The 12,363-nt window shown below is 36.5% G+C and overlaps 1 protein-coding gene across 1 annotated transcript in view; it reads left to right on the top strand.

Annotated features, from left to right (window-relative positions):
* The window catches only part of GPC5 (glypican 5), an 815,401-nt gene that overhangs the window by 377,735 nt on the left and 425,303 nt on the right, over positions 1–12,363 (top strand). Inside the window, exon 5 of the mRNA XM_023547271.2 lies at positions 2,306–2,431. Coding sequence (XP_023403039.2) covers positions 2,306–2,431 — 126 coding nt within the window. The remainder of the gene's footprint in view (positions 1–2,305; positions 2,432–12,363) is intronic.

Below are 12,363 nucleotides of genomic sequence, written 5' to 3'. Positions count from 1 at the left end.
TAGAGTATGGTTTAGATGGCTGCTGAAGTTGAAACAGGAGAGGTAGAAGGGTACTTTTCCAAGAAGTTTGGATTTTATGCTATAGAGAATAGGCAGCCACTGATGGACTTTAAGCAAGTGAGTGACATAATCAGTGGAATATCAGACTTGAGTTTTAAAAGTTGGCTTTCATGGAGGATGGAACATAACTGGAAAGGGAAGAGAGCAAAGATACATAGTCCTAGAGCAGTAATTTCAGGAAAAGATGATAAGGACTTGAATTAGGCATCAGCTGGGGATGAGGACTGGAAAAGAAAGATATAAAGCTGTCCCAATATAATATATTGGTTGTGAAGGGGTAAATGAAACTAGAGTGTCGCTGACCAAGATTGGAGTAGGAGATTTTGGGTCCATTAGGAAAATCTCTCAAGTGTTACACAGTCAATTGGGAGGTCTCAATATTCCAGCCATTTTGCCAGGCCTCTTTACACCTTCTCCCCACTTATCAGCTGCTTCATTATCTCACATTTTGCATTTACAACAATAGTAAAAAATCTACTATCCGACTATTTTGTGCATTAACGCCATATGTCTGGCAGTAACAAACACCAAGGTGTGAGGTAAGAGTAACGCTGGCTGTGATGGTTAAAGTTATGTGTCAACTTGGCGGGGCCTTGATTCTCAGTGGTTTAGCAGTTATGTAGTGATGATATTAGGAAGTTATGTAATGATGTAATCATCTTCCAATATGGGGTCTGATGTGGTCATCCTCCATTTTCCCATAATGCTGATTTCACATAATGACCTGTTCTTTGGAACCTAACCATGCCAGTAAGTGAGGAGAGGGTGTATTTCTAGATTACAATCCTAAATAAGTGGCCATTTATAGTGAACAGAATTTAGGACTCACACATCCTTCCATTCATTAAGCTCCACTTCTCTAGGAAAGAACTAGTCTACTTCCTAAATTATTGCTTTAGTAGCTGCAACATGATAATTTGTATTTGTTCTTGCAACCCAGTTAGTGAGAATACAGCCATTATGGAGGGACTTATTTTCTACTAGAGGAAACTCTGCAGTAAGTAAGTAATATAATTTCTGTGCTAGCAAGAAAACAACGCGTAAAAACAGAACACAATTCAACAGGGAATGAATGCAGTTTCATAACTGTTACATTTCAACTGTTCTTCAATTTTCTAAAGTTTGCTGTCCTTCTCCCATTTCTTTCTCCACCCCCTTCCTTCTGGTCCCAAGAACATCTCGTTGATGTCAGGGTAGGGCTCTTTTATTTCTTTTTTTTCCAAAGCATTTGTTTATGTCAAAAAATGCAGGACTAAACCTTTAGGATTTGATCTTTTGAAATCCTACAACTCAAGTTCTTGGGAACCCAAAGCCTTGGTTTTAAAAGTCAAAAGCCTTGGTGTTTTAAATTTTAAAAAAGTCTACATTTTTGTTGAAATTTCCCTCTCATGATTAATCAGGGGAAGGGAGTAGTGTGGGAAGAAAAATAATAAAAGCTTATTTAATATATTAAAATATTATTCCTTCCAATAACCTTTATTTCCATGCTTCCGAAACATTTATTTTTTTTTTTCATATTTAACAAAGAAATATTACCTTATGTTCTTGGACATCAAAAAAAAAAAAAACCTAAATAGGCAAAAAACAAAACAAAACAAAGAACCCAAGTCAACTAAGCTTTTAATCAATAAGCAACCAAGTAGAATGTTGTAATCCTCCGACATTAGTAATTAGTGTTAGCGTGGTTTAGACGTCAGCAGCTAGCGAGGGTGTTCTAGAAAGGGTAAATGAAGAGGGCTGTGTGTGTGTGTGTATGTAATATCCACTGCTTCTTGGAACTGAAGAAATGTAAGATTCACAACCAGTAAAAACTTGTCCAAAGAATAAATTTGAATACTTGCATTATTTTTGAAAAGGATAATATATTTTTTGGCTCGAATGTTAGAAAATTATTTAATACATAGGAAAATAAAACGAGTACCAAAACCAAACCAGTAGCCATGGAGTCAGTTGAGACTCACAGCAACCCCATGTGTGTGGGAGCAGAGCTGCCGTTCCAGAGGGTTTTTAATGGCCCAGTTTTCAGCATGGATCATCAGGTCTTTCTTCCGAGGTACCTCTGGGAGGACTCAAACCTCCAAGTTTATGGAGCATATTAACTGTTTGCCCACCCAGCAACTCCAAAACAAAAACAGAAAACAAAAAAAGTTGCATTCTAAGTATTATGCATAGCAATATATACCATTTAGGTTGGACTTTATTATGGATTTTTGGTGTTAATTGTTTTCTTTGTTCTTTCATTCAGAGAATTTATCAACAGCCTTCGACTGTTCAGGACATTCTATGGAGGCCTGGCAGATCAGCTTTGTGTTAATGAATTAGCTGCTGCTGACGGACTACCCTGCTGGAACGGAGAAGATATAGTGAAAAGGTATTCTATGTTTGGCAGTCTGTGAAAATACAATGACCGCTTTCATCCTTGCTTTCTTTTTCTGAATCAGAAATGGATTACTTCAATTTTAACTTTGCCACAGAGGTTCGGGTATACATTAATTCCTTCCCTTGGAGTAAGAAAATCTCATTTTTTTTTTTTTGACATTTAAAAATATAATAGCATTTTGTGGTGTTTTGATCGGTCTTTTCTAACTCTGACTTACCCAATGATCCTATTTTTTCAATTATGCACCATTTACCTTCTCTCCAATTTGCCTTATTTATCAAATATTTTACATTTGTATTTTAGTTTAACTCTATAACTATTTAGAAAGTGAGGAAATTTGGTGAAATGAGAATACGTATGCAAAGATTCACTGATAGATACATGTCTCAGCAGTGTTCCTATGTCCATCTTACCACAGTCTCTGTGTGTGTGGTGTCTGTACAGTGGGAGGACACGTTTATATTTGAGGCACTCTCTATTTGTATGTTGTCTATTGTTTTCAAACTTTTACCTTTTTTTCTCACTGTCTAGAATTTCAGCTCTTTGACAATTTCTTTTCTTTGCTTTCTGCAACTGATTGTATTCTCAAGTGATCTTCTGAGCTTCAGAAAGTCGTCAATTCTCCCCAAGTAATTCAGGACAGTAATCAATAAAATTGCTTGGGATTAGTGCTTGGATTTGCTGATGCTGGTGATTATTACAGAATGTAGGAGAATGAGGCTCTGTGTCGTGTTTGGATTTGAATCTGTTATAAGTATACTTTATTTAAAGCAGTCTGCAAAAAAAAAAAAAAAGATAAAATACTAACCTTTCTTACTTACATATGCGTCTTTTCTATGTGAAGAGCAATAGCTTAGTTACCAAACGAATGGAGTTCATTATTTAAAAAATTCAGTTTACTGTGATAGGTTATAATTAATTTAAAATATATTGTTTTTCTTGTGTGCTGTCAAGTTGATTCCAACTCATAGTGAACTGCCCTGTAGGGTTTCCTAGGCTGTGATCTTTACGTGAGAAGATTGCCAGGTCTTTTCTTCTGTAGAGCTGCTGGTGGTTCAAACCGCTGACCTGGTTAGCAGCTGAGTGCTTAACCATTGTGCCACCGGGGCTCCTGATTTAAAATATAAATGTATGTAATAATAACTGTTTACATATTTTTGGGTCATTATGCATCCTGGTGACACAGTGGTTAAGTTCTTGGCTGCTAACCTAAAGGTCAGCGTTAAGAACCTACTAGCGGCTTCCATAGAAGAAAAGGCCTGGTGATCTCTCTTAAAGATTACAGCCTAGAAAACCCTATGGGGCAGTTCTACTCTGTCCTATAGGGTTACTGTGAGTCAGAATTGACTAGATGGCACACAAAAAACAATATTAATCATAAAGGTTATATTCCTGAGATGTTAAATGATTATTTTGTAGCTCATTTCTGAATATGTTGTAAAGATTCTTGGATTTCACAGAAAAAAATTATTGAGGAAAGAAAGTGTTATTAAATTTAAACACAGTATTTGCTCCACATGGCTAGTGTTCTCTCTTTCTCTCTCTTTTTTTTTTTTCCTTATTGTTGTGCTCCTGGGACCTTGAAATATAAATATTTTCTAAATATTTCTTTTTGTCTTTACTGAGAGTTGTGGTAACATACATAGCACTTTCAGTTCTTAAAGTATTCGTGCTAATACGATTTTTTAAATCTTAGATCCAGTAGTTAAATTCTGCTTTTCATACTGTTCAAACTGGAATTGAACTATTTTGTGGATTAACAATTTTTCTCCAGGGACTAATGAGAATCCCATGGTGATTAGTGAAAAATTTAGCATATAATATATAAATATATTGAATACATTACATTATACACCAAATTATATTATGTCATTTGATTTTAGAAATTAAGGCAAAGGCCTTGTTTCATTCTTCACCTGACTCTTTGGGATTGGTTTGTAAGAGGAAATATTGCTGGAAAAATCAACGATAAAAGAAAATATTTTTGAAAGATAGTATTTTCTACTTAAAGAACATATTTTCTTCTATATAATAGATTTTTTTAAAGACTTCATTCATTCTCTATGAATAAACAAAGCACAATTTTAGCAAGAATTCTCTGTGGAAAATGTCTATATTTCAAATAGACAAAGTGAGCGAGTCTCAGCATTCTCATTTGCTGCCAGTTTAGGCCTCCTCCTTCCAACACCGTCCCTTCCTCCTGTTTATCAAACCAAAAAGCAACCCAGGTGCTGTTGAGTTGACTCTGACTAACGGAGACCCATGTGTGTACTCCACAGGGTTTTCAGTGGCTGATTTTTGGAGGCAGATTAGCAGACCTGTCTTTTTAGGTGCCTCTGGGTGGACTCAAACAGGTTAAGTCAGTTAGCAGTGAATGTTTAACCTTTTACACCACCCAGGGATTCCTCCACTCTATTAAACAAAACAAAATGAAACAAAAAACAAACGCACTGCCATCGAGTTGATTCCAACTCATAGGACAGGGTAGAAGTGCTGCATAGGGTTTCCAAGGCTGTAAATCTTTACGTTAGCAGACTGCGATATCATCATGTCATACAACCACCACCACTGCCCATTTCCAAATTTTTCCATCACCCTTAACAGAAATTCAGTGCCCACTAAGCAATGACTGCTTGTAGTGGGACGGGTCACTTTTGTGTGGCCTTTTTCACCATTGTCTTGTAATGCTGAGAGGCTCCTGGAACTAGAAGATCAAGAGAGAGAGCAAGCTGTAAACCTGAAAAGGGTGAGAAACCATGGCAGGAGAGACCAGCAGGAGATGGAGCAGTGGGCTTCCCTGCCCATGGATCAAGAAAGCTGAGTGCCTGGGGTGTCTCTGGGAACATATTGGCAGGGGCTAAGAGAGCTTTGTAACACTTGTCTGAGCAGGACAAAGGCCTAGGGCCAGAGAGAGGTGTGCTGGCAAGCACAGCTGTAAAGAGTCTGTCCTGATGGAAGAACTGTATGGTGAGTTCTCCTGAGCCTTAATTGTAACCTGTTACTTCCCTAATAAATCCCGTAATTCTGAGGATTGTCTGTGAGTTCTAGGTGTCCATTGCAATGAATTATTGAATCCAGCAGAGAAGTAGAGAGTGCTGTGGAAGAGACAGTTGGTGTCAGAACTGATAAAGACAGCGGGATGAGAAGGCATGTCTGACCTCTGCATCAGAGAAATCAGCCTTGGGCTGTTGATTTTGATTCTCCTTCCCCCTTGTGAAGAGAGAGGAAGTCAGACTCCACTACCACACCATTTTTCATTCCCTCTTTCCCCCTTCCCTCCCTCCAACCTCTGGTATTACTAATAAACTTTGGTCTCTATACATCTGCCTATTATAGATATTTCACATAAGTGGGATCATACAATACCTGTCCTTTTGTGACTGACTTATTTCACTCAGTGTAGTGTTTTCAAGGTTCAGCCATATTGTGGTGTGTATCAGAATTTCATTTGTCTTTAAGGCATAGTGATATTCCGTTGCATGTATCTACTGTATTATGCTTACCCATTTATCTGTTGATGGATATTTGTTTCCATCTTTTGGCTGTGAATGGTGCTGCAATGAATTTTGGTGTATCAGTGTTCTTGCTTTCAATTCTTTTGAGTATATACCTAGAAGTGAAATTGCTGAATAATATGGTAATTTTATGTTTAACTTTTTGAGGAACTGCCAAAATGTTTTCCACAGTGCCTGTACCATTTTAAAGTCCCACCAGCAATGAATGAGTGTTCATTTTCTCCACATACTTGCCAATACCTGTTGATTTTTGTTTTTTGATCATAGCCATCTTTGTTGAGGTGAATTGATATCTTATAGTGGTTTTGATTTGCATTTCTCTAATGAATGATGGTGTTGAACATTTTTTAATGTACTTATTGATTATTTGCATTTCTTTTTTAGTGAAATATCTATTCAGTTAGTTTGTTCACTTTTACAGTTGGGTTGTTTGTCTTTTTATTGTTAGATCATAGGAGTTCTTTAGACTCCTGGTGGTGGAGTGGTCAAGAGCTCAGCTGCTAACCAAAATGTTGGCAGTTCAAATCCACCAGCTGCTCCTTGGAAACCCTGTGGGGGTAGTTCTACTCTGTCCTATGGGGTAGTTCTACTCTGTCCTATGGGGTAGTTCTACTCTGTCTTATAGGGTTGCTATGAGTTTGAATTAATTTGATGGCAAAGGGCTAGGAGTTCTTTATGTATTCTGTATATTAAGTCTTCATTCGGTGCAAGTTTCTCAAATTTTTATCCCAATATATAGTTTATCTCTGTGGGTTACAAGGTCGACACACAAACATTAGTAGAGTTCTAAACATCAGCAATGAGCATCCTGAAAAGGAAATCAAGGAAGCAATTCTATTTTCAATAGCATCGAAAAATAAATTTTCTCAAAGAAGTGAAAAACATACTGAAAACTATAAATCATTATTGACAGACATTAAAGGAGATATAAATAAATGGAAGGACATCCTATGTCCATGAGTTAGAAGACTTAATATTGTTAAGATGTCACTTTTACATCTTAACAATCTATAGAATCAATGCAATATCTATTAAAATTACAATAGCCTTCTTTGTAGAATTGGAAAAGCCAGTCCTCAAACTTATATGGAACTCCAGAATAGCTAAAACAATCTTGAAAAAGGAGAACCAAGTAGGAAAAAAAAAAAAAGAAGGCTTAGTCAATTCTTAATATCAGTTTAGAACTGGATTTCTTTTTCAATGCAAATTTTATGCTGAAATCTAAATATTCATGAATAAAGAATAGGTTCATTATGGTGTATTTACCATGGAGTATTATTATATAGCAGTCAATATATAACACAGATTTACATATGCTAATGTGGAATGGAAACCCTAATGGTATAGTGGATAAGTGCTACGGCTGCTAACCAAAAGCCTGGGAGTTCAAATCCACCAGGTGCTCCTTGGAAACTCTATCCTATAGGGTCGCTATGAGTTGGAATAGACTCTATGGCAACAGATTTAGTTGCGGTTTTGATATTGAATGATTTCAAAGAATTATTAAGTAAAAATAGCTAGAAACAGAACAATACATATTTTACCAGCAAATTTGAATAAATAAGGTAGTTACTAATATTGTTTTTTTTTTTTTTCTGGTCAGTTACATAAAAAAAACCATTGATTTGCCTAAATACAGGGTAAAGTACTTGCAAAGCTTTTATTTTTTATTTGCTATTTATTCATTTTTTTATTATGAAGATTGTGTTATATGAATGTTGGAACTATGAGCCATTATTATTTCCTTCTTTACATAATTGTCTTTAGATAAAAGATATTAATGCTGTTTTTCCCTCTAATTCCTACCAATTTGGATTTTTGTAGTAATTTTGGGATATAGATTTGTCAAAGCATTATTGAATATTGTTCAATACTGAATTACAGAATTTATCAAATAAGGCATGTATATAAAGTCAAGTCCTGATGAATGTTATAATCTTAGATTATTAACCACATTCTCCTTGAGAAAAAAAGGAGTATAGCTGTGATCAGTGGTGAATAAAACTAAGTCTCATGTGAGATATTCATTTCAGAGACCTGAAGTCAGTTGAAATAAATAAAGCCATACAATTTTGAGGAAATAGATACCAAATGAATGTACACCTCATTGTAAGCATAGTAGATTTTTTTTTTTTTTTTTTTATGGCGGGATAATGAGCTTACCAAGTTCATTCTAAAGAAATAATGTCAAATACAATAATAGGGTAAATTGTTGGCCACGATTGAATCTATCATTTATTATAGGAGCAAAGTGATTATTTTGGCAAGATTTCTTCTCTTGCAGGCCTTTTTTTTAGCATATGCTTGATAAGATTATTTATGTACACAGACATGCTGCCTCAAAGAAGAGGAGAACCTTAGAGACTATTTCAAAATCCTAACTGTCCTATAAAAATCAGAGGAATCACCTATGTGCTCATCAAAAGAGGTAAAATTTCTCTATGGTTGTAGATGAAAATATCTGTAGTGTTTAGGAGCCTTTAATTCTCTAAACAAAATCTAATTTAGTTCAAGTGATTTTGAAGACTGTTCATACTATTGACTCTATTACAGCTATTGAGGCCAACAGTTCAAACCATTTTTTATTTAAGATGAAAATATGTTACTAAAATCCACATAGGCTACATTTCTTAAAGTCCCTCTTACCTACTCCTGACTCTTCATCATGAAACAAAATTGTTCTCTGAAAGGCATGTCAGTCCCTACTTGTTCTCAGTGCTCTGTGATTGGAAATTGATTGTTTGATGATTTACGTTCATCTTTCTGGGTGCTGAAGTTCAGCTGACAGCTACTTAATTACCAGGGCTGTCCTTTTCCCTTTTGATTAATGGACAGGTAATCCCTCCATCTCCAGGAACTTATGACCGCCACAAGGATTCTCGAACTAGTCAATCGCTGCTAAGTGCCTTAGTAAAAATAATGAACCATGTTATTTCTACTTCATCTTACCTGTTAACATCCTTAAATGCTTGTTTATAATCCACTTTATGCTTTTCTAACTTTTTGTTAAGGTGTTCCTTCTTCTTAACTGGCTGTAATTGATGTTTTTAAATAAAATAAAAATAAAAAGCCTTAGAAATCTCTGAGTTTTTATTCTCACCTCTTATTGGTTTCTTTTTCACTCAGGCAGATGATAATTTTCCTGGGTATATATTCTTTTAACCTCAACAATTTTTTCTTCTTTTTACCCATTATCTGTCTGGAAAGCCACTTTGACCTTTTTCTTCCCGACTTTACTGCACTCAATTGTATTTTACTTTTCCTTTCTTTTTTTTTTTTTTTTTTTGAAATCCTAGCCTAGTTTCTAAATATTACAGACTATGTTCTAAAAACAACCAAGTCTCAAGATTGTTCTAAACTTTATTATAACGTTGCCTTCCCTGTGTTTCTTTTGCAAAGGCAGTATGTTCTTCATGACTTAAACAGCAGTCTGTTTTCTATTAAATTTTGTTTTTTTGTACTTTCTTCCAGCTATCTGTCTAATCAGGTTTCTAGCACTGATGAACTATTCCAGTTGCTGTTCAGCTGATTTTGACTCCTGGCAACCCCCTGTGTGTCAGAGTAGAACTGTACTCCATCGGGCTTTCTGTGGCTGATTTTTCAGAAGCAGATCACCAGGCTTTTCTTCCTAGGTGCCTCTGGGTGGACTGGAACCTCCAACCTTTAGGTCAGCAGTGGAACGTATTAACCATATGTGCCACCCGGGGACTCCTTGTTGAACTATGCAAAATAAAAATAAACCAAAGTTGCCATCGAGTCAATTCCAACTCATGGAGACCCTCTAGGACAGAGTAGAACTGTCCCACAGGGTTTTCAAAAAGTGGTCAAAAAACTTCTGACCTTTTGGTTAGCTGCTGAGCTCTTAACCACTGCACCATAGCTTCCTAACAGTCACTGGTTCGGAATTGAAAGTCGCTTAAAAGGTGGGATTTGGAGCCCTCCCATCCTAGCAATCTATCATGGAACTTGAAATTCCTCCTATTAAAGGAATAATTTTCAACTAAATTATTTTCTCCCTGCAACTGTATATAGAGCTTTGCCAAACTTCCACTTCCATCTTGAGACCTAGCTGAGAACTTATGTCCTCATTGGAGTTTTATTGTCACCTCTAATACTTACGTTGGAAACTCTGGTGGCATAGTGGTTAAGTGCTATGACTGCTAACCAAAAGGTCAGCAGTTCAAATCTACCAGGCGCTCCTTAGAAACTCTATGGGGCGGTTCTACTCTGTCCTACAGTGTTGCTATGAGTCAGAATGGATTCTATAGCAACGGATTTAATACTTACATCATGGCCCCGTCTTAATTATCTATTGCTGCTGTAACAGAAATACCACAAGTGGGTGGCTTCAACAAACAGAAGTTTATTCTCTCACAGTCTAGTAGGCTAGAAGTCCAAATTCAGGGCGTGAGCTCCAGGGGAAGGCTTTTTGTGTCAGCTCTGGAGGAAGGTCCTTGTCATCAGTTTTTTCTTGGTTTAGGAGTATCTCAGCACAAGAACATCAGGTCCAAAGGACACACTGTGCTCCCATTGGTGATTTCTTGGTGGTATGTGGTCTCCATGTCCTTCTGCTCACTTCTCTTTTTTATATCTCAAGAGATTGGCTTAAGACACTATCTAATTTTGTAGATCTCATCAACATAACTGCCACTAATCCCATCTCTTTAACATCATAGAGGTAGGATTTACAACATGTAGGGAAATCACATCAGCTGACAAAATGGTAGACAATCGTACAATACTGGGAATCATAAACTAGCCAAGTTGATACACATGTTTTTGGAGGACACAATTCAATCCACGACAACCTCTGTAATACTTTTGTATTTATATGTCATATATCTTCTTTACCAAAATTTCTTTTAAGTAGAACCCCTATGTTATTTGAGAAGTTCAAAATTATTAATACCAGGGAACACCTATGAATAATTTTTTTAAAAGATAACAGGACTCTGATGAAATAGAATTTTCGTAAGTGTTAGTGGGGTATTTGGGAACTTGGGATGCAGCTTGACGATGACACTTTTGTGGATAGTAAGTAGGTCTGAAATGAAGTAGAGTTCCTGGAAGAAAGATTATAAGGGAGAGGAAAGTTCTACTCAGGATGCTATTTTTTTTTTTTTTTCTTCCATCTCTTCACATTAAGATCATGCATGGCTTATTGTGTGCAATTCCCCGGACATTTTTGTGGAACCAGGGTCTAAAAAAACTCTAAGAACCTAAAGTGCTTTTAAATGAAAGACTATTTGCCATGATTGTCCCCATCAACAGACAAGTCTCCCAGGGTGGAGGGTGGGGCAGATAAAAGTGCAAAAGCCTGCCAATGGTCAAAAGTCTGAATTTGCGATCTTCAGTAAGAGAAGAACTGGAACATTTTTTCTTTATTTCTGACAGATATAAAAAGTATGGTTTTAGATAAAATGTAAGTTACTGTAGAATTCTTCATGTTCTAGCATCCACACCTGAGATCCTGCTGGATAGTTATATGTATGGTTGATGTACCAAGTTTGGAAGGGACCTAAAATAAAAATTGCTGGTTTTTGCATGTGTACTGTCTTTACACCACAGTTAGCCTCCTCCCATCTTACTCTAGTACTCTTGCTTGGCAGATAATTTTTATTTAAACAGTAGTCCCTGAAATAGTTATAACAAGATTTGATTATGTAGAAAACAGTATAGAATATAATAGGAAGAGATACCCATTTTATCAACTTTGCTCCAAATCCTGGTATTTCCAACTAGTTTAAAGCCTAGGAAAATGTCCATCTTTCTCAGGTCAATATACACATTGTGTTTTTTTCCAAAAATGCTCCCTTAGTGTTTTGGTGGTGCCCTGGTGTCAAAATGGTTAAGTGCTCAGCTGCTAACTGAAAGGTTGGTGGTTGGAACCCACCAGCCACTCTGCAGGAGAAAGATGTGATGTCTGCTTTTGTAAAGATTTATAGCCTTGGGGGCAGTTCTGCTCTGTCCTATAGGGTCTTTATGAGTTAGAATTGACTTGATGGCAATGGGTAATGTTTTAGATTGTATTGTGTCCCCCAAAAGATATATTGAAATCCTGTCCCCTGTATCTGTAAATATGACCTTGTTTGATGTTAAAAGTAGAATTTCCACAAGATTAAATGTGCATATAAACTCTTAAACTTTATTTGCAATTCAGGAATTGGAAGCATTGATCAGGAAGTCAGACAAGAGTGCCAAAGGACAAGCAGAAGGGGCCAAAGTTATATGGGCAAAGTGATGTAAGAACAAGGAAGTCACACTGATAAAAAAGTGATTTATTTGTTCTAAGTTACTTTCCGTATGTGGCATGTTGGAAACTTTCCTTGATAGGTCATACCATAGCTGAGGTGGCAGGCGTGGATTGGTTGACTTAGCTTTCAGCTCCTGGGGAGGTCAGGCATTTAT

The sequence above is a fragment of the Loxodonta africana genome, chromosome 17 (genome assembly GCF_030014295.1).
Source record: "Loxodonta africana isolate mLoxAfr1 chromosome 17, mLoxAfr1.hap2, whole genome shotgun sequence".
NCBI lineage: Eukaryota > Metazoa > Chordata > Mammalia > Proboscidea > Elephantidae > Loxodonta > Loxodonta africana.
Note: the sequence above shows the minus strand (reverse complement) of the source record. Positions and strands in the feature narration are given on the sequence as shown.